Here is a 22,484-nt window from a genome sequence, read left to right as displayed (position 1 = left end):
ACTCCTGCGTGCTCTGTGTCAGTTGGTGCTCACAATAACTGGAGAAGCAGGGGCTGTCATCCCTGTTCTAAAGGTAAGAAGACTTGGATTGCCTTGCCCCAAGGGGGCCACTTAAAAAGTTAGTGGATTGGGGGACATTGTCAGGTTCATTCTCCAATAGCCACCCAGAAAAAGAGGGAGGATTTGCCCCAGTAAGAGACGCAGACAGCTGGGGATGTGGCTCAAGTGGTAGGGCGCTCGCCTGGCACGCGTGCGGCCCGGGTTCGATCCCCAGAACCACATACAAACAAAGATGTTGTGTCCACCGAGAACTAAAAAATAGAGAGAGAGAGACGCAGACAGGCTGGGGTTGTGGCTCAGCAGTAGAGTGCTCGCCTAGACTGTGCGAGGCCCTGGGTTGGATCCTCACACCACAATAAATAAATAAATAAATAAAATAAAGGTATTATGTCCAACTTCAACTAAAAAAAAAAATTTTTTTTTTTTTTTTAAGGAAACACAGATAAATTTGTTTTTCTTGTATTTGGATTAGCAGAACTAATGTGTAAAAAAGACCTTGGATTCAAATCCAGGTAAGCTCAACTCCAAAGTTTCTGCTCCTGGCCACCCTTACAAATCGATGTATCTTTTTTAATTAAATAAATTTTTTTTTTTTTTTCTGTACTGGGGATTTAACCCAGGGCACTCTACCACTGAGCTCCACCCCAGCCCTTTTCATTGTTATTGGAGGTAGAGTGCTCCTAAATTTCCAAGGCTGGCCTCTGACTCGTGGTCCTCTTGCCTCAGCTTCCTCAGTCACTGAGGTCACAGGTAGGGGCCACTGTGCTTTTCCTAGACTTATTTCTTCAAGTGACACACAAGAACGTGAAAATTTTACATCATTTGCTGGGTGCTGTGGCACACCCTGTAATTCCAGTAGCTCAGGAGGCTGAGGCAAGAGGATCACAGGAGGATGGGGAGTTCAAAGGCAGCCTCAGCAATGGTGAGGCCCTAAGCGACTCAGTGAGACCCTGTCTCCAAATAAAATACAAAATAGGGCAGGGGATGTGGCTCAGTGGTGGAGTGACCCTGAGTTCAGTCCCTGGGCCCCCTCAAAAAAAATTGCACATTATTGAAGGGGTACCATGTGATGTTTCCATGTGTGTATACACTGTGTAATGTTTAAATCAGGGTAAACGTATCTATTTCCTCAAACAGTTATCATTTACTATTAATTTTATTAAAATCCCAAACATACCTTTGCCCCCTGGTAATCTGGATCCTCAGGTTCTTAAGTAATTGGCTGACCTCCTAAGTTACTGCCACGAGGCTTTCTTCCTTAGCTGAAGATGAACAAATCACTGGTTATGGCTCCAAACATCAGAACATCCCTGTCAGGTGAGCGCTGGCTGAGCAGAGGTCCGCCCTGGGGCCTGCAGGTGCCTCAGAGAGGGAGGGGTGGCCAGCAGGCGTCTCCAGCCCTCCTTTCCCCTCTCAGTTTTCAGACTGTCCACGGAGTGAAAGGAGAGGATCAGAGGTGAAGTTCTGCTCCGTGCACAGTCACTATTTCCTTTTAAAGTGCAAATCGCGAGGCTGGGCCAGAACTCCCATGGTAGAGCCATTTCCAGCAAGCGCAAGGCCCGGGTGGTCCCCAGCATGAGGACTGCAAGTCTGGACACAGTCAGGAGAGGGAGGGTGAAGCGCTCCCCTCGGGAGGAGTACAAGCTCAGCTTCCTCGCCTTTTGGATAGAATACAATCTACAGAGCGGTGCTATGGGTTGAATTTGGATAGTGTCCCCTGAAGGTCCACAGGCAAAGACTTGGTCTCCAGGGTGGCAATATTAGGAGATGCAGTGGCCCTTTAGGAGGAGGCGCCTGGTGGGAGGTCCTTAGGCCATTGGGGGCTTGCCCTTGAGAGGCATCTTTCCCCTTCCCTCACTCTCTGCCTCTCAGTTCCTATTGTGGGTGGTTCGCTCTGGCACAAGCTCCCTGCTATTGCCATCTGGCTTCCTCACCAGGGGCCCAAACCAACAGGGCCCCTGATCTTGAACTAGAATCTCTAGAACCATGAGGGAAAACAAACCTCTTTATTTTCTAAGTAGCCTGTGTCAGGCATTTCATTACAGTGACACAAAGCTGGCTAATACGGGTGGTCAATGACTAATCAATCATCTTCCTGGAGGTTGGAAAACTTAGGGTTAATTTTTTTCTCTGTGTGTCCTTGCACATTAATTCCATGCGCGTACACACACACACACACACACACACACAAAATCATTTTACTGACAGGTCTCAGCAGCATTAAGAAACACTGGAGAAAAATATGGAAAGTGAGTGGGAGGGAAGGAGGAGTCTGTTTGCTTATGGACAACAGCTGCGATTCTCCCCATCCAGGTACTTCCCATCTGCTCCTGCAGATAACCAGAGCTGGGGGGAAGACCTTCCCCGACTCCCTGGTTACAGTCCTCCTTGGGGTGGCATCCGTCCAGGGGGTCTGAGGCTGTAGCCCACTAGAGGTTGCATTTTTAGTTCAGGCCAGAGTTGGGGTCACACCCAGCACAGATCACTAAGGATCCCGCTTCCTGTCTCTCCCCGGTGATGGGAGATGTTTCGAGGCCCCCCAAAATTCCACCTCTCCCTATTGATCTGACCACATTGTACATAAAACTCCTGTAAATGACAGTGCAGTGTAGCTCTTAGGTGTAGGGTCTGTGAAAAGGAATTTGGATGGGGCTGTGATTTGCATGTGGTTTGACTGTGTCCAAGAAGCTTGGTCCTCAGTGTGGCCATGTGACAGGTGGTGGGACCTTGGAGGGTGGCTCACTGGGAGCACTGACTCAGAGGGACCCAGGAAGTTCTGGTGGGATCCTGGCTAGTTCCTGCCATCCCCACAGCTCGGGAGGCTGTGGCAGGAGGATTTCGAGGCCCTGTCTCAAAGTGAAATAAAAAATGGGCTGGGGATAGGGTTCAGTGGTTAAAGCGCCCCGGGGTTCAGTCCCTGGTACCAAAAAAGAAGAGCAAGTCCAACCCCTCCCTGGTCTCTGACTCCCTGCATCGTGTGCTCTCTCCCTCTCACACACAAACTCACCATGACTCCAGCCACCATGATGTGGCTTAGGGGGGGCTCTTGCCAGAGCCAGAGACATGCTGTTTGGATTTTCTACCTCCAAACTCGAGCTAAACAAATCTGTTCTTTAAAAAAAATACCCAGACTCAGGTATTTCTTGAGAGTAACAGAAAACAGACGAACCCAGATGGTGAATAAAGGAACGTGCCCGGGTCTCGTCCTGTGGCCAGGTTGTTAATGTATGGCTGTTTTTCCTGTTTGTGAATTAGAAGGGACATTCTGTCTCTGTGGCCACCTGTTCTAGATGGAAATGAGTGGCTGAGCCTGATGCCAGGTTGGGGGCTTCTTGGAAATTTTCCATGTAAGAATCCTCCTTCCAACTGGAAGAAGACAGGCTTCATAAATTGTCCCTGAGATTCCTACATGATGATGCTCTAAGGCTCGGACCATTCTTTCGCCCAAAGATTAATTTTATAAATTACAACAAGGGAGACAAGAAAAGCATGAGATGTTCTGCAAATGTTTTGTAATGTGTTTTATGTCATGAGTATTGTAATACATCAATGAGAGAGAGGTGCTCTGGAACTGCAGAGGGTGATCCATTAGTACATCGTGAAATTGATTCAGTGGGTCATGACCAGTCTTAAAAAAAAAAAAAAAAAACAACAGCAATAGGAGAAACCAGAAGGAAAATATCAAAATGCTATGCACATGGCAAAAATAATTGTTGTTTTGTGAAACTAGGTGATGAAAGAAAATATATTTTTTTCTGTGGGTCATGGTTGAAAAATTTGAAAGCCCTTATATGAGAGAACGCGAGAGACTTATGGCTCGGTACCAAAATGAGAAAGGAAACTTGGAATTGGATGTCACCATTGTCAATCAGGGCTGTAGATCAACCCCTCATCCTGCTTCTTCTAGGATGGATGAAGGCTTTGGGTTCAGGTTCTAGGGGGCACATTTCATTTTGGTTTGCAGCCTATAGTTTTAATCTTTCCTTCCCTTCCTTTCCTTCCCTCCCTCCCTGGGTTCCTTTCTTTCTTTCTTTTTGTGCAAGAGATTGAACCCATGGGTGTTCCAACACTGAGGTACATCCCCGGCCCATTTATATATATATATATATATGTTTTTTATTTATTCTGATTTATTATCTATGACAGCAGAATACATTACAATTCCTATTACACATAGAGAGCACCATTTTTCATATCTCTGGTTGTGCACAAAGTAGAGTTACACCATTCGTGGTTTCGTACCTGTACCTTTTATTTTTATTTTTTTATTTCGAGACAGGGTCTCGTTAAGTCACTGAGGATCTTGATCAGTTGATACGGCTGGTTTCAAATTTAGGATCCTCTTGCCTCAGTCTCCTGAGTCATGAGGATTTCTGGCATGTGCTTTACCTTGCCTGGTCCCATGTCCTTATTTCAAAAAGTCGTTTCAGAATCCAGCAGGAGCCAAGCATGGTGGCTCATGCCTGTCATCCCAGTGGCTCAGGAGGTTGAGGCAGGAGGATCACAAGTTCAAAGCCAGCCTCAGTAATTTAGCAAGACACTGTCCCCCAACCCAAAAAAGGTCTAGGGGTGTGGCTCAGTGGTTAAGTGCCCCAGAGTTCAATCCCCAGTTCCCCCTCAAAAAAACCAAAACAACAACAACAAAAATAACAGCATGAAGGGAATTAAGGCAACCCATGTTAGTTTTCTACTGCTGGCTGCATAACAAATTACCCCAAACGGAATGGCTTAAAATACCCATTTATTACCTTCCAGTTTCTCTAGGTCAGAAATCTGAATCAAGGTGTAATAAGGTCTCTCTGGTTTAGCTTTGCTTTATACTTTAGCATTGTGGGTGGTCACCTTCATTATCAGAATCCAAGGCACATTTGGAAGATTCTCCCATCCTAAAATATCTTCTTTCCCCATATCCAAAACTCCAATTAAAAAAGTCATTCTCTACCATTTTCTCTCAGAACCCCATTATGACTCTAAGTAAATAATTATATGAGTAATTACTTAATAACTCCTCCACTAGAAAGTGAGTCAACTTGTAATGGGCATGCAGTGTGATCAAGAAGTTAATCTTTGCAATTCTAAGTCACTGAGCCTTGGAGATGTTTGTTACTTCAGCATGGTGTAGCCTACTTTGACAGAGAAATGTTAGAAGTTCTCTTCTAACATTTGATGAGTTTGATGTTTGAGTACTGAGGGATCTTGTGCATGTGGAGACTTTGGGTGGTGAGGACTTGCTACTCAAAGTGTAGGGACAGACCATCAGCAGCAGTATCACCTGGGAATTTGTCAGAACTGGACATTTTGGGTCCAGCTGAAGCCTATTAAGCCAGTTCCTCTACTTGAACAAAATCTCCAGGTGAACAGTGAAGTTTGAGAAGCAGTGGTCTAGAAACAGTTAGAAGGTAAATTCTGAAGCTTCTGAAATACATTTGAGCTGAAGGTTTAACGGGGAGGGCGATCGGCACACAGCAGCCTCTCAAAGTGTGGTCCCTGGACCAACAGCATCTCCATCACCTGGAGACTCCTTAGAACTGCAGACACCCGGGGCTCAACCAAGACCTACTGAATTGGAAACTCTGTAAGTGGGGCCCAGTATTCTGTGACTTAACCATCCAGGGGATTCTCACGCACACCAAAAAAATTCTCACGCACTACTGGATGTCAGTGGGAGTTAAAATTATAGCAGTTAATCCTTTCCCTCCTGAAAGAAGAAAAAAACAATAACATGGACTGATACAATATTGCTCCCATGAGAAAATACCCTGGGCTTTATGATAATGCTCTTTATGATGTATCCTCTAGGATGATAGGGGGGAAGACCAAAGCTGGCCACGGATGGTCTTCACCCTTGGTGGTGACCTCTCTAACTTGATTTTCTCCCAGGTGCAAGCTGCAGGCCAGTACTCTGGGTGAAGGAGAAAGAGAAGTAGATGGCAGGGTCAGAAATGGAGGCGGGCACCAAAAAACTGCTGTGCCTTTGCCTCCCTGTTCCTGCTGGGCCTTAGTACACTGAGAGCGCTGCGTAAGTGCCTCTGGGGACAGTTCTGTGCATGCTTGCCCCCTTCTATCAAAAATGCAGCAGAGCAATGACCCAACTCTGCGCAGCCATGTGCCAAGCCACACAGGTGCCCTGACCATGGCTCCCGTGGGGTCCCACAGATCCAGTGCACCAGCTCACCCCACACTAGCTCAAGTCCTCATCAGTGTTTAGTGACTCTTACATGAGGCCCGTAAGGCCAATGGAGAGGCTTAGAGAAGGGACTGCCAGGATCACCAGGGAGGAAAAGTCACAGTTCGTCCACCTGAGACACAACTGAAACCACCTCTTCTCCCTTAATCAGAGGGCAGGCTGAGGCGGAACCCAGAAGGTACTACACCATAATTTCCTAGTTGCATTTTTCTTTTGCAAAGCAGGGACAGAGAAGGCCACGCAGGCAAATGCTTCTACCGTGGAAAATGGAATCTTTGCATCTCTGCAGACCCACCGCCTGGCAGTGTGCTCACGCCCCCTCTCACATGGAGGGAAGTGACACATCTTCACTTGGGAGACAACAGCACTATTTGCAGTTAGAATTACCTTTGGAGCTGTGGCCAAGGGACTGAGTCCAGCACCAGCAAAGAAAGTCAGGTCAAGGTCACTCTTCAGACAAGTTATGTCAGAATGACTCAGGGTAGCATCGGTCTTTATTTATTTTTATATTTTTATGTTTTGGGTCCTGGGGATTGAAGCCAGAGGTGCTTTTCTTTTAAGCCACAATCCCAGCCCTTTTTATTTTTCATTTAGAGACAGGATCTTGCTCAGTTGCTTAGGACCTTCCTAAGTTGCTAAAGCTGGCCGTGAACTTGCAATCCTCCTGCTTCGACCTCCTGAATTGCTGGGATTAGCGGTGTGCACCACCATGACTAGCTCGGGGCATTGGCATTGAAAATAGAACAGAATGGAACTTTCTAGGTGATCCCACAGCACAGGCAAGGCTGGCAATGGCTGTTCCAGGGAGGGCACGGGGTCTCAGGGGTTGTTCCTTTCCGGAGCTGAGTGTTGGCCCCTGAAGGCCAAGGTTCCGTATTCCCTCATTCTCAGCTGAACTCTTTTAATTTTCAGGAGGTGTTTTTCAATTCAAAGTAAGCTATTACATTTAAGCTACTGTGTCATCATATAGGATCAATTTATCCTTTTTATTTATATCATTTTGATCAACTTTTTAGATGCATAATATTTTGTCAAAAGAGCAATTTGTATTTCTTATCTCACAAAATATGCTGGCAGTAGATCAGATTTTTAATGAGTAATTTCATTCATTACCCTATCGGCATGATGGAAACATGATGAATGTGTGGTAAAGGGAATGTGGACATCTGCACGATATGATGTCAGTGGTTTGGGCTTGTGGGTGGGGCCTGGCTTTAGAGAATGAACAATTTTATGGTGGTCTGGGAAATGGGAAGGACCCATACCAACCACCACTTTACTCTTACCATTTTTTTCCCCCTCAGTACTGGGGATGGAGCCCAGGGGCACTCTACCATTGAGCTTCCTCCCCAGCCCTTTTTAAAAAATTTTTGGGAAAGGGACTCACTAAATCGCCAAGGCTGGCCTTGAACTTGTGATCTCAGCCTCCTGAGTAGCTAGGGTTAGAGGTGTGCACCACCACACCCACCTCTCTTATCACATTTACTCCTACATATATTAGATTTTGCTCTGGGCCCTACATGTCAATGTACCATACGTTAAAGGTCATTAAAATGATGACATCGACAATGTTGTTGCAATTAGCATCAAACCCTCTAACATCTCTAAATATGTTTAAGAAATGTTAATCTGCATTCCTCGTGGCAGAGAAAGGAGAGGTGGGCTAGGCCTGCGTACTTACAGATTCCTAAGAGTTCTCTCCAATTTTGGTGTTTTTGCTTTTTAATAAGCTCCTAAGTGATGCTCAAGCTGCTCGTCCTCACTCTTAAAACGCCCAAATTGGAGAGGATCTTACTGAATGAGAAAGAAGATCAGCAGTTTGGGAATCACTTAGGAGCTGATTAACAAGAACCTCTCGGGCCACATTCCAGACCCGACGAATCAGAAACTGCAAGAATGCTCCCGAGGTCCCCCAGAAACGGAAGATGCCTGAGAAGCTCTGACTCCGCCTGGCTCTGCTGCTTACGACCCAGGAGCTAATCAAATCCATACGAAGAGCTTATGGCTGATCGTGGAGGTGAACAGTCTTTGACAACAAAACAGCACAAAATCAGCAGTAAAAGTTAGGGGTGAACATTTCCTCAGGCATAAAAACGTTGGCAGGCCTGTAAAAAGAACAGGTTGCAGGTGACCTTTTGGCTTAGTGATGTCCATTGTTGGGCTATGGATTTAGCCATAATGACACAATATCAGTAGTAAGAAGACACACATAATGCTTTCTTTTTGTAACTGGCATATATATTCTTTTTTTTTTAAATTTTTTAGTTGTTGATGGACCCTTATTTTATTCATTTAGTTTTATGTGATGCTGAGAATTGAACCCAGTGCCTCACATGTGCTGGGCAAGTGCTCTGCCACTGAGCCACAGACCTAGCCTGGCATATATAGTCTTAAAAACTCGCCTCCTAAGATTATATAAAGACAGAAGAAATGTTCCACACCACGATTGGATCAGAGGCGGAACCTGAAAGTGCTAGGAGTCTCATTTTGGATATCCTTCGCAGGAAATGGACCTGCTGGTTCCCTGCCCCATGTCTTACTCTGCCACTCCTGGGGCAGCCCGACTCTCAGGACTCTTCTTACCTCCTGGGGTTGTTGGTACTGCGAGGCCATCAGAAGGAACGCCCGCTGGGCCTGGAAGGCACCGTGCACCATTTCTGCCTGAAAATAAAGAGGAAGATGGCAGCTTCAGTGTTTGGGTCCCTATACCAACGGTTATCCCAGGACCAGTAACTCCACCCCAAGGAACAAACCTAAGAAGGATGTAACCATATCTTCCCACAGTGACTCATCGATGAATGGTCCTAGAGCCAAAAAATGAAAAAACCTGCTAATGTCCATTAGCAGATAAATGGATAAATAACATGTGACGTATCTACACAATGGTGTATTATTCAGCCTCAAAAGAAGAAATCGAGTCCTGTCACATGCTACAACATAGATGAGTCTTGAAAACATTATGCTGAGCGACGGAAGCCACTCACAAAAGAGCACATTCGTATGACCCCATTTATACAAAATGTTCAGAATCAGCAAATCTGCAGAGATAGAAAGGGGATCAGTGGTTGCCAGAGGCTGCGGGGAGGGTGAACTGCTGATGGGCAGGGGTTCCTGTTGGGAGGGACGGATTAGACAGCGGTGATGGTTTCACAACTTGGTGAATTTGCTAAAAACTGCGGAATCATAGGCTTTGAAAGGGCGGATGTTAGGGTATGTGAATTCTATCTCACCACGTGCTTAAAAGTTCAAGCCCCAACAGGCTCTTGTTTTCACAGAGTGTCTCTCTCTCCTGTCCTCCTTCCTGGTGCCCAAAATCTGTTAGACCCTTTCTAGTAGACAAAGAATCATCCCATAAGCCACCCCACAAAGATAGGCTCACCAAGAGGCATGGCTTCTGGGATCCTCCTTAAGGTCTGGAAAAGAGTTTCCAATGCCACTCTGGGCCTTGGCCAGGGGGTGCCAGGACCGCAGGTTCACAAAAGGATGCGTGCAGGTGGGAACACCTTCCTTCTTTCACTCTCTACTCATACTTAAGTAATTAGTTCAGTTAAGTGTACCAGAAAAAAAAAATCATGTCAAATACCTTATCACCCAGAATTGATCTTTTTAAGTTTACTACTTAATTTTTTAGACAATTCGTTTTTTTTTTTTTTTTTTGGTAAGACATAGCATAATGATTTGAAATAATCATTAGAAATGCAGAATGTTTCAAAGATAAAAGTTTTTTAAAAAATGTCTGATAACCTAGAAATAATCATTATCAGTATTAGCTAAACATAACTTCCTACAGAATTTATGCAGAGAGGGCTGGAGATGCAGCTCAGTGTGGAGTGCTGGCCTTGCATGCACAGGCCCTGGGTTTGATCCCCACCACCAACAACCAAAACAAAACAAAACAAAAAAAAAAAAAAAAAAAGAAAGAAAGAAAGAAAGAAATGCAGAGAAACTTACAAAATGAGACCATACCTACCACTGTTTTTTTTAATTAAAAGCATATATTTTAATTTTAATTGAATAGTAGATATGAAAAGAAAAGTAACTGTTAAACTGAAAAATTACTGCACTATAATAGTTATTATGTCCTAAGTGATCATTCTAAGGTTAAAAAAAAATTATATTATCAGATTGGAATATTTATCTCCATAGTGTTTACAGTCTGTCTTAAACTTATTTGTCTGAAATCTGTGCTCATTGTAATCAGATGAATATTTTTTTCTACTTTTTGTAAACATTTTAACAGGTCTCACATGTTCATGTGTCTAATTAATCGTTTGTATTTTAATGAAGTTCTGAGTTATTTTTGTGGGAAGGTGAAGTACTGGGGATTGAATTCAGAGGCACTTGACCACTGAGCCCCATCCTCAGCCCTGTTTTGTATTTTATTTAGAGACAGGGTCTCCCTGAGTTGCTTAGTGCCTCACTTTTGCTGAGGCTGGCTTTGAACCCATGATCCTCCTGCCTGGTGCGCCACCATCATTCTGAGCTGTTGATTTGACTAGACTTTCCGCTTTTCATTTACTATCATTCTCTCACCTTGTCTTTAAGCTTTCTTAAAATTACTTTTACACTTTGTCAAAGTTCAAAGAGTGCAAATTCTCTTCTTATTGAGGATTCTGTTTCTGTTACTTAAGTTTATTTTCTTCAAGGTTATTAGCATTGGGATCTGGACTGTGCCCCAGGGGCCATGTGTTGAGGGGTTGGTTCCCAACCTGGCGCTACCGGGAGGCAGAGGAACCTTTGAGAGGTGGGGGTTAGAGGGAGGTCTTTAGGTTAGTGGCGGAAATGTCCTTGAAGGTGATCATGGAGTCCTGGTCTAGCTTTTCTCCCTTTCATTCTGGCTGCAAGGTGAGAGCTTCCTCTGCCATGCACTCCCCCCATGATGTAAGGTCTTACCACAGGCCCAAATGAGTGTGGATTGAGCCCCCTGAAACTGTGAGACAAAATAACCTTTCCTCTTTTTAATTTGATTCCCTCTGGTATTTGGTTAGAGTAATGGAAAGCTGACTAACACAAAGGGTCAGCCCACATCTCTTTACTTTGCACCTCATGTTCTATTCTGGTAAACTTTTTGTAGCTGCCCTCCTGGTTCTTTTTATCTTGTTCATACTTGACCCTCCCTGTCCAGATACTTAAAATTTTCTGTAAAATCACAAGTGATTCCTTGAATCTCTGGATTCCATAGTGAAGCTAGTGTCTTTCCTCTCAAGCAACAACTTGAGGGTGAAATGCTTTGTGCTCTCTCTTCTTCTAGGGCCTAAAGGAACAGGGTGTAGGGAGAGGAAGGGCTCAGTGGAGGGGATATCCAGGCTTTAGTTTTGGGTGCTGCTAACTCTACCAGATTGCAATGTTTGCCATTCTCAAGGAGTAGTCCCCTCGGGTTCTGGGCCTTGTTTCCAATTTACAACCTGGACACGAAGCCTCCCATCTACAGGGAGAAGCACCCCGTGGCTCTTTTCTTGCTTTCCATTCTCCTTTCCTGATTTTACTTCCTCTAAGGTAAGTCTTTAAGGGCTGGGAAGGAGCAGAGTTAGGAACCCAAACTACTCAGCCACCAGGTACTGACATGTCTTGCTTTAGATTATGGCTTTTTTTGATTTGGTGATAAAAGGGAGTTTTCTTTGTTTGTTTGTTTGTTTTATCCCCACCCCTGCATCCCCTGCCCTTCATTTGTGGGAAGGAAAAGTTCTTTCCCTAAAGAGTGATTCAGTCTGATTTGGCCATGAGTTTTTATTCCTTTTTTGCTTATTGATGTCTTCTTAATCTCTTCCTTGTTAGCTTCTTATCTGTTTGGGGTCAGATTCTAACTCTCGGAAATGACATGACTCTATGACAGATCATAGGTGAGTACCAGCTTAATACTATTTTTAAAAATAGACAGCTTGGATGGGTCGGGTTAACCCCAGTGTCAATATCAGACGATTTTCTGGGATGGAAGGGCACAGAATGCCAACCAAATGGGAAATGACCAGTTTTTATCCTTCCATTTACCATGTTCTGACACCTAACACATTTTTCCAAAACGTTTGCTGCAATGAACGCCTTAATTTTGATTCTAACTTCCTCATTACTTCTCATCTAAGGATTTTATTTTTCCTCCACGAAGAAAATGTTTGAAATCAAACGAAGATTTGTGGACCATTTATCCTTAAAACCACAAGTTGACGTCATCGTCGGCATGATGAAGTCTTGTGAATGTTTAAATGGGCACATACTTTTCTCAAAGCCATTTTTGAAGGATGCCATCTTCCGTCCTCTTTGTCCTGGTTGTCTGATTGCTGGGACTGTATTGCTCAAAAATCTCAGATTTCAGATATTGCTTAGGGAAGATCAGAATTTTCCAATTTCTGTTGCATTTTGACCTTGTAAATGTGAAGCTCTGAGCGGCTCGTATTTCTACCTCTCGATACGTATATTTTTCGGTGATTCAGAAGGACTTTTGTTGGTCTCTAAAGACCATATTTCCAAAGACCATAAGATAAAACTTCCCGCAGCACGGCTGTAAATAAAATAACAGCACTCTCCCGGCGTCGATGCCACTTGGGCACCCTCCACATCCACCACAAGCCTTGCAGCTTCGCCTGAATTATGGTTGCCATGGGAACGGTGATTCGGGATGGCCCGACTTCTATAGTTAAAACTGTAGCTCAGAGGTGGCGGTAACGACATTTTCGTGGTTATCCCAAGATGCACACTGTCGTTAGCGTTTTTTTCATTTTCCCTAGTAACGACATCCAGCCTGTTGCTAATAGACCAATTTTCTGGCAAGGCCAATTAGTGAAGATGGGCAATTTCATTAATTAGTCTCTTCCTCCAAATGGCCTTTCACTGAACAATGGGGGTGGAGGTTGGGGTGGAGAACTGCAGGGTATCTGGAGATCTGCTTCAAATCCCTTTCCTTTGGTCCCTGTAGACGAGACCTTTCTGAGGATTAGCCTGTGCCTTCTTCCAGGTCCCTGGAACTCTGGGTCCCCTTAGCCAACTAAACCCCCACTCATTTTGAAACTCATCAGTCCACCCGTCAAAGGACTTTCATTCCCACATTGAGATATTCTGAGCCACTTGCTTCTACCTTCTGGAAAGTTCCATGAGTGGTCCCCACCAGACAGCCTCCTATTGAGGAGAAACTTCACTGAACCTGCTGAGTCTGGTGACTGCAAAGGGAGAATCTGGCTCACTCAGGCAATGCGAAACAGTGTGAAAGAAAAAGCCACACACAGGGGTTTTCAGGAACGGCAGATTTACCGAGGGTTTCTGCTGAGTTTGTCCATCACACGTGCAGGGCTCTGAGGGCCCCGGTGACCTCTGTGGGGGAACATGCGCATCTATCAGCCGCTGACTCGTGGGTGCGCAGAGGACAGGGACCGTTTGGTAAAGGCCCATTCTGTGCATTCGTGTGAACTCCTCCGTTAGCACTCTGGTTCTCAGGCAGGTTCGGGGACACCTGTCGTTCTGTGGTCCTGGAGCAGGAAAATGAACCTCAGGAATGGCTTAAAGCAAGCCTTGGGGAAGCAAGCCGACACCAGCTGACCACGACTTGTTTTACGTGACCCTCTTGGGAGTGAGAGCCGGCGCCTTCCACTGGGGAAGCCCAACGGACCTCTCCATCCTCATCAAAGCTTCGTTTGCAGTGTTTCATTGGAAAAGCCACAGGCTGCAAACATGGGCGACAAAATAAACGGCACCCCTGGGGGAGGGGCACGGGAAGATGCGGAAGATGGAAGAGCACCCCGCCAGGTGCCAGTGCCAGAGGCACCTGCGTCTGGTTCTAGAAGTGCATCGGCCTCTTCCTGAGAACCTGAGGGTCTCTCAGTGCAACCTGCAGGTCCCGGGCAGCCACTCTCAAGGCCCCCCACCGCGCTCCCCAGGTGGCCCCCAGCACCTCACACTGCATAGTTAGAGATGCTGTGTCTTCAGATGTGTTTCTTAGGGGTCTCTGCCCTAGCCTTAGGAAGTCCCTGGAATTTTGACCAACGAAGAAGTAAAGAGGGAGCTCAGAAGAAAGCCAGAGAAGAAAATGAGCCAAAAAAAATGAGGTGAAAGGATGCCGAAGACTACTGTCACCCACTTCATGGTTTTGCTCAAAACAAGATGGCAGATGCCTAATTTTGTAGTTGTGAACATGAGCACCAACCCCATAAAGCTGGTCATGACAAACATCTGACTTGGTATGTCAGGAACCCCTAGGAAGGCTTACGCCGGCAGTTCTCGGTGGGCTGAAACAGACAGCCATCCGGTGGACTTGGGTGGCCGAGTCAGCATGCTTCATGTCTGGACACCAACGTGGAAAACCACTGGCTTCCTTCTCTCCTGTACGTTGTCGGTTGATTGTCTCATTTCCATCAGGAGCCGAGTTAGAAAGCCGCTCTCAGGGGTCCACTTGGAACCTTGAACCCAGACCAGCCAGAGAAGCGACTTTCATTCAACCCTGGCTTTTTTCTTTTTAAGCAAAGGGATGAAGTTCTTGAAAAAAAAAGTTCTTTGCCCAAGGTCACTTAGCCAGTGAGCGGCAGAGCAGAGGCAAGAACTGCCAACCCCCGATTCCTCCCTAGCAAGACCCCAAGCACACAAAACAGGTTGGTTTGGCAAAAATGAGTGACAACAATCCAGATCTTCAGGGATGGAGGTGACTGCACCAGGCCAACGGTGCTTGGAAAAGTTCCAGCAAGACTGACCCGTAGCTGTGACCACTGACAAGTGGCCTGAACGGAGTCAGTCGCGGGACTAGCACCATCCCCCAGAATATTAATCAAACAGCCGCGTGAGTACTTTGCCTGTGCAGGGCCCGCATGGTAAAGGGAGAGGACAAAGGAAGTGGGTCAGGAAAGAACCAGAGCCCTGGGGGGAAATGTGCTGATGTGTCTAGAGGCAGGTGCTGCAGGCCACTGAGAGGACGCCTCAGTCCTCCCCGCTCACCCTGGGAACTCAGCGCAATCCCCCAGGGCTCTCATTTCTTATAAAGGGTTTGACAAAGCCCAGAACTGGGCCCAGCCTCCTGAGTCCTGCACAATTACACGCTCATCGATGGCATCACGGTGGCCGCTTCTCTGTAAGTGCTCCAGTGGGGTGGCCTCCCAAGTATCCCATGGCTCTTCCTGAAAGATCCCGGGGGACAAGAAATGCACATATGCATCAGAGCCTCTGCCGGGGAGCTCTATTTCTTCTTAAGAAAACAAAATCAAGACTAAGAAAGGGGTAGCCGATTCCCCAGGGTTGGAGACAGGAAGGATGAGACTCAGGTCTGCTGATGCGAGGCTATGTCCTTCCCTCAATCCGGTGGTTCACCCCTGGCGGGGGGGTGGGGTGGGGGGGGTGAGCTTTGTGGAAAACATCCTCCCTGCTTCTTCAGGAAGTTAGAAGTCCCTAAGAGTCAAAGGTTTCCTGCCCTTTCTCTTATCTCCTCTGCCGAGATAGCATGAAGCTTTGCATACAGTAGATACTGACACTTGTCGACTGTTCAGCAAGGCTTCTGCTTGCAGGGGTCAGGCCATCTGACAGAAAATTAAGCCAGAAGCTGAGGTGGATGCCGAGTGCCCAAAGAACAACCAACTGGGTGCGGCTACAGTCGGAAACTGGATCAAAATGCATCCCATAGGCGACTGTTTTCCCCAGAGGCCTGTCATGCTCTGATCAACAATGGAGGGGAGGCCGCAGTCCCTCACACCACACATCGCACCCTGAAGAGAGAGGCCCTCCCAAGCCACTAATGGGGCCGTCTGCCCTGCATGATTCTGTCCTGGTCTGCTCCCTCTATCAACCTCCCAAGTGTCTACTTCAAAGTCCCATCTCCTTCCAACCTGTCCCCACCCTCCCCATGGCCAGCATGCGTCACAGGGGCTTTGGAACTGCTGAGCAGGTGCATGCATGACTAGAAGATCAGGGGCAGAATCGCCAGAGCAGCAGATGGGAAAACTAGAATCCCCCTCCCTGTGTCCTTCCAACTTCGGCCACCAGGCCTGAGAGTTAAAATATCTGCTCCCCCTCCCCATTTATTTTTAATGAGAAAAATCATATTCAGTTTTAATTTTCAAGCAACATTGTTGAACTTCCACCCTGACCTCATCCTCTTGGGGACAAAACATTGAGGCGGGGGCTCTCTGGAGGGAGAGGTGTTGTGCATACCACACAGGTGGCGACTGGGGGTCACCGAGCAACTCTGCAATGAGCATTCTGTTTTCACTTGGACTATTAACAAAAAGCAAAATTCTCTAAAGACGTTTTCACCTTCACTATGTGAGATTTTTATTGCATGTGCCTCTTGTTATTTCTATCACATTTATTCTGCGGTGCTTGCTGATGCTTATAGAGATGGGAGGAGACCAACCCGACACCCCCCCCACCTGCCCCTGCATGCTGTCACAGCCAAGAAGGAACCAGGCAAGGGCACACGTCTCTCCAACTGTGACTTCTTTGGTTCCCAGGGACGTCTGCCTATCTCTGCGTGGTAAGTTTGGGGAACCACTCTCTCCCTTTCCAGTGCCAGGAGGAAAGGGCAGAAAGAAACATGTCAGAATTGTCACCATCGTGTACACCTGCTTGTGCTAAAACTTGCCACAGCGGGACCAGAGAGGGCCAAGCTTTGCATCCTCATACACCACCCTGGACTCCCTGTACCTGCCAGTGCTTGGCATATGTCACCTGTGCCTATACATAGGGTCAGCACAGATTACAGTATGATTCCATCTCAGGAAGAAACAGGGTTGTACAATGGGCGGTGATTAAGATTTTGAAAAATGTCCTTATGAAATAAATACACAGCGATTCCCATGGAGGTTATCTCTGGGTTGTGGGTATGAGTGGTTTTTGTTCTCTTTTCTATACATCAATTGCCAAAATTTTCCTACATCAGAAAAGATTTTTTAAAAAATTTTTACCAAGAAAGACAGAAACTTACTATTTAATTTTATAATCAAAAGTATATTCTGGGGCTGGGGATGTAGCTCAGTTGGTAGAGTGCTTTCCTGGGATCTATTCCCCAGCCCCACCACACACACACAAAAAGTATATTCTGTGTACCTACTGTGAGCCTATATGCTAGATCAGGTATGAATCAGTGGGACGAGATGTGACCACAGAGGATAATCAGTCCGTGTAGTAACAAGTGGTGAGGGCTCGTTCAGAGGACACACCACCGATGTCTGTCCAGAAGAGAACAGGCTCTGGTACCACCAGCCCATGGCTGTGCAGGAAAACGTCCCAGTTTATAAGGAAGCCTTCTTATAAAAAAGAGAGTGCAAGGGGAATCCAGAGAAGACCCCCTCTAGAACCCAGGGAACATAGGCTTGGTGCTTTGTCATTTCCAACCCTCGTCTCTTCCCGGGCTCTGGGCTCTTAGGACAACAGGGATTTCAGCAAACATCCAACCCTCCGTGGCTGCCTTCTAGAAGTTTCCAGCATATGCACATAAAATGGAAGCTAAATTTACAGGCTGACTAGGGGAAGGAAGCTGTAATGTCACACTCCACTTACTTAAAAAATATGTTGGCAAGGATCCATTAAATCATAAAGACAAGCTAATTTAAAGACTCGGGCCTGCTCAAATACCAACCAAGTCACAGTCAATTTCAGGTTCTGCCTTAGCCAAAGCATATATCAAAAAGGGCAATAATCTTATATTAGGTAATTGTTATAAATTAATGTTTTTACTGCCCTTAAAGTTTACCGATTTTTTTTTTTTTTTACCTTCAATTCTACTCTCATTGGCAGAGGAAGGAGGCCTGTTTAATGAACAGGGCTAAACAGTTTTGCAGTCTGGGAAGGATAGAGGAGTAGGTAGATGGAGAATGTCAATGTTCGACCACGAGGTACACTTATTAAAAAAAGGAATCATTCAGGCACTGATAATAAACGAGGCTCATTCTTCATTAATAGGACTGTTGCCATAGCAACTTCCAGCTCACAAAAGTGTTTACATCAGCCACCCCACACAGTTCTGACGCGAAGGCGCAGCTCCGGCCTGTCTCCTCCACGTTCGCCCCTGGAATCTTCTGTTAGGACTCTCAGCCCCAGAGCTGGTCTCCGTTAAGATGACCTCAGCAGCCACCGACCCCACGGCACACGGGTCCTCTCTAACCCCAAGGAGGCTCCGGAAACAAATCTCTGGATACATGGAAATGGTTTTCTTTGGCCAAAAGGATGATTTGTATGAGTTGTTTTTATTTTCCCTCTCATCCAGTATTTTAAAACATTCTATGTCATGAATAGTAATGGGTATTCAAAAAAATCACGCATTGTTTCCCTAAAACTTTCGTTTTCCGAATGCCTCATTATCACCCAACAGCCTAAAGCACTCGCAGTCACTGTGACACCATGAGTCAGCGCAACTCCGTGTGTCTGTGGGGGTGAGGATGATGTGGCAGTAAGTAGGAGCCATTGGCCCAACACTGTAACTGTAGGGACTTTCCTTGAGAAAATAATTGCATAATCATAACCTAGTGTTAGCACAGGGATAGTCACGGCGATTTGATGAACAATAGGGTAGGGGGGAAAAATCCAAGCAAATCAAATGTCACAAATTTCTAAAATGATTATAAGTAATACCAGATGACCAGAGAGTGGACCAGAGGAGGCTAGCGGTTCCCTCTGGGCTGTGTTCTGCATTCTCATCAGGACATTATTGTACCTACATACAATTTGTGACTGTCAATTATGGCGTAACCATGCAACAAAATACTATGCAGTCATTACAAATGATAATGCAGGCCTCCACTGCCTGACCTGGAGACAGGCCCAGAACATATGGCCTAAATTAAATAAGCAGATTACAAAAGCAGTATGTGCAGAAAAATCTGTGGAGCCTATAACATAAGCCAACCACTCACTTAAAAAGCCTAACGTGGAGCTCTTCTAAGTAATTGATTATTCCAATTGATGTGAAAAAAATTCAAAGATTTGAAAGAGTTAAAAACAGCATTTCTCCAGGCATGGGAATAGGAAAAGAAAGAAAACACCATTGTATGTTCAAATCCATTTGCTTTTCTGACAGGCATGAATATTGCTACAAGTCTGTATTCTGAACAAAACCGTTCTCCTAAATTAACTTCATTTTCAAATTCAATCATTGTGCAGCTACAAAATACTTGGCAGATTGGCTCCTCTCCAAATTCTCTAATTTGTTTTTTCTAACACTTAAGGAATCTAAAATACTTGATCAACATGTTTTGGTGAAATCTTTGGATGTAGGAAGCCGGCAATGTCCTTGCGGTAGATGACTCTTGGGCCTACACACGTGAAAGCCACCAGGCTGCCTTAAGACCACTCAGAACAATCAGATAACAAAGCACTCCTGATTCTAGAATGTACTAGAAGGCAAGCTCTAGTCTTTCATTTACACACACACACACACACACACACACACACACACGTTTGTTTGTTTTCTGGTACAAGAGATTTAACCCAAGGGCGCTCTACCACTGAGCTACGTCCACAACCCTTTTTATTTTTTATTTTGAGACAGGGTTTCACTAAGGCTGGCCTCAAACTTGCAATCCTCCTGCCTCAGCCTCCTGAGTCACTGGGACAACAGACATATGCCACCGTACCTGGTATGTAAGCCATATTCCTCATTCAACTTTTCATGCATGTATATGAAAAGTTGTGTCCCAGAGAACTAAGTAGTGGCTACCCACATATAAAAGTATGAATTACAAAAGAAACTCAGTAACTACTGCTTAATAATGAATAGGGGAAATTTCTGGAAAGCAGTGTGGTGTAGAAGAAGCGACATCATGAGCTTTAGGTTCAGAGAGGCCTGAAGGTACATGGCTACAGCAAGTTCCCCAGTCTCCCTGAGGCTTGGTCTCCTCATCTGGAATGCTCCCTTCCTGATACGGTTCTCTTAACCATCACAGGAAATAGCCCTTGTCAGGAGCCCTGCACTGGGCCTGACACACTGCGGGTCCTCAACGAACACAAGTTCTCTCTCCTCTTCTTTACAGCCGCCCTTCTGACCAATATGCAAATCGGGCACGAGGCAGGGAGACCCAGTTAATCTGTAGGGGCTGTGAAATTTGGCTAAGAACGAGATCCTTCATTCACCAACCCTGTCTACCCAGAACCAACCCATCTAGACTGGCTCTCACGACGAACCCTCGACCACGAACGGTCCTTGGTAAACTCTGGTGGCCCGTGCCCTTTGGATTCCCAGGCCAGGGTGCCCTGTCACAAAGCTGTGCAGGATAGGTGACATTTCCTGGTGCCCACGATGTCTCTTTGTCTTTTGTTGCTCAGTGAACTCCCTTTCAGGCCACACCTTGATTCCAAGATTTTTTTTCTTCTAGCCCTAAATCTTCTGTCCCCCTCTTCTGATGGTAACAGCCAACACCTGCTCTTCGTAAAAGTTCTAAGGACAAGGACATTTAGGAAGCAAAGGCCTGTAGTCACCCCACCCCCAAGGATGACCACCGTCAGGGATCCTTCCAGACTTTATTTTTAACAAGGCAAATCCTTCTTAAGTGCACATTTCACCTCCATACCCTCTCTTCTTTCATTTCCTGTTCAGTTATCCCCTTTTCCCATCTTTCTTGCCCCACTTGTGAATTCCGAGGTTACCCTTCACAATGGTTGCTAACTAAGCATCAAAGGAGTGTAACTATAACACTCATAAAAAGGAGAAGGAAAATCCTGTTTGGGAGCAAAGTAGAAAGAACCCAGGCTCAGCTGCAACTTAGAGTCTGCAGAACCTGCATAGGAATCCCTCCCGGTTTCCCGTCTCCCTAATTAAACTCACATGCCCCCAGGTATCAGCGATCTTAATAAACCACTCTTTCTCATTTAATGTTATTGTTTCCCTATTTCATTTAACTAAAAGCTTGGTGGGAGAATTTTTCCCCCAGCATTTTGCAGTGAACATCACCGCTTTTTCTTTTTCATGGCTGATACTTTTATAAAATAAATAAAAAGACATTAGAGAAAATGAAATTTTAAAAAATTTCAGATGTTTTAAAAATTATCATTGTTTTCAAAAATCAAAGTATAAGTCCTGGTTTTCTTCAATGAGTAGCTTTTGGAGATTTGAAGTTCCCCTGTTGGATTGCTATAAAAATCTTTGCAGTCTTCCTCCCCCTCTCTGTACTTGGTAGTTTCTGCACCGCAGCCACCTACCTGAACGCTACGACACAGTAGTTGCTCACTGTGTAGCGAATCATCCCTGGCTTACCTCAGGTCTTGGGTAAGTTTCTGCAACTACCTGACAATGAACTTGAAGCGAGGCAGGAGGTGTCATTTAAAGTTGAGGATTGTCTGTATTTGGATATATTGGATATATTTGGATAAAATCTACTGGATTTTTTACTTTCCAGCTGGGTTGTTTACAATTATACAAATGCAGCAAAACCAGGGAAGTTTGATTATTGGAAAGAGGCTGTTAAGTCTCAGCCAAAAATTCCATCTCCCAGCTTACCCTTTCGGTGGTATTTCTTGCCTGATCTCTAGCATTGGGAAACAGAGAGGGGAAAGCAACCTGCCAAACCCAAACAAACAAAACTCTATTCTTTCTTATCTCTGACCTTCAGCTTAAAATACTTATGGTAAGGTTCACAAAAATATCTCCTCTCAGATAGAGCTCACGGATTTCCACAGGCAGCGACTGCAGGTTGATATACATTGGCACATGCACTTGCTACATAGGAATTCTTGTCTTGCTTTCATAAGCCGCCAGAGAGCCCTAGTTTTCAATGGCTCACTTTCCCCCGCTACAAAACAGGAATGAGAATGAAGAGAGGGAGGGACCAGACAAAGTGTCAGGCCTTCGATAAATTCAAAAAGTGTGCATCTGTGAGGTGTGTGTGTGTGTGTGTGTGTGTGCGCGCGCGTGTGTGTGTGTGAAACGAAAATCTAGAGACACAGAAATCCAACACCCCATGTTCCTCACTATCTCACTTGTTAATTCATGACTTAAAAACTAGCTTTGATGATTTGATTTTATTTTCAACTGCCAGTTCAGATTTGCTTGATTTGAATTGTCATCCATCCATGGATTCAATTATACATTAATAATTTGATTCATTTATCTAATATTCACTTGCATTCATTTATGTAGCAAACATTTGTTAACTATTCACCCTGGGCACAGTGTTAGACACCAGGAGGGCTGGAGGAAAGCAGTAGGCGTGGAGAATCTCGGAACAAACCACAAGCCAACTCAGGTGGGCCTAAAGCTATGGCACCCTACCTGAACTGTCTTACCCAGATAACAATCTGTTTTAACCAAAGCAGTTGAAAGCCACACATTCCGAGTCCC

The 22,484-nt window shown here is 45.4% G+C and overlaps 1 protein-coding gene across 1 annotated transcript in view; it reads right to left on the bottom strand.

Moving 5' to 3' along the window:
* The window catches only part of Cap2 (cyclase associated actin cytoskeleton regulatory protein 2), a 129,117-nt gene that overhangs the window by 68,352 nt on the left and 38,281 nt on the right, over positions 1-22,484 (bottom strand). Inside the window, exon 4 of the mRNA XM_076859239.1 lies at positions 8,831-8,908. Within this exon, the coding sequence (XP_076715354.1) occupies positions 8,831-8,908 (78 nt within the window). The remainder of the gene's footprint in view (positions 1-8,830; positions 8,909-22,484) is intronic.

The sequence above is a fragment of the Callospermophilus lateralis genome, chromosome 6 (genome assembly GCF_048772815.1).
Source record: "Callospermophilus lateralis isolate mCalLat2 chromosome 6, mCalLat2.hap1, whole genome shotgun sequence".
NCBI classification, from domain to species: domain Eukaryota; kingdom Metazoa; phylum Chordata; class Mammalia; order Rodentia; family Sciuridae; genus Callospermophilus; species Callospermophilus lateralis.
This window is presented reverse-complemented; position numbering and strand designations above follow the sequence as displayed.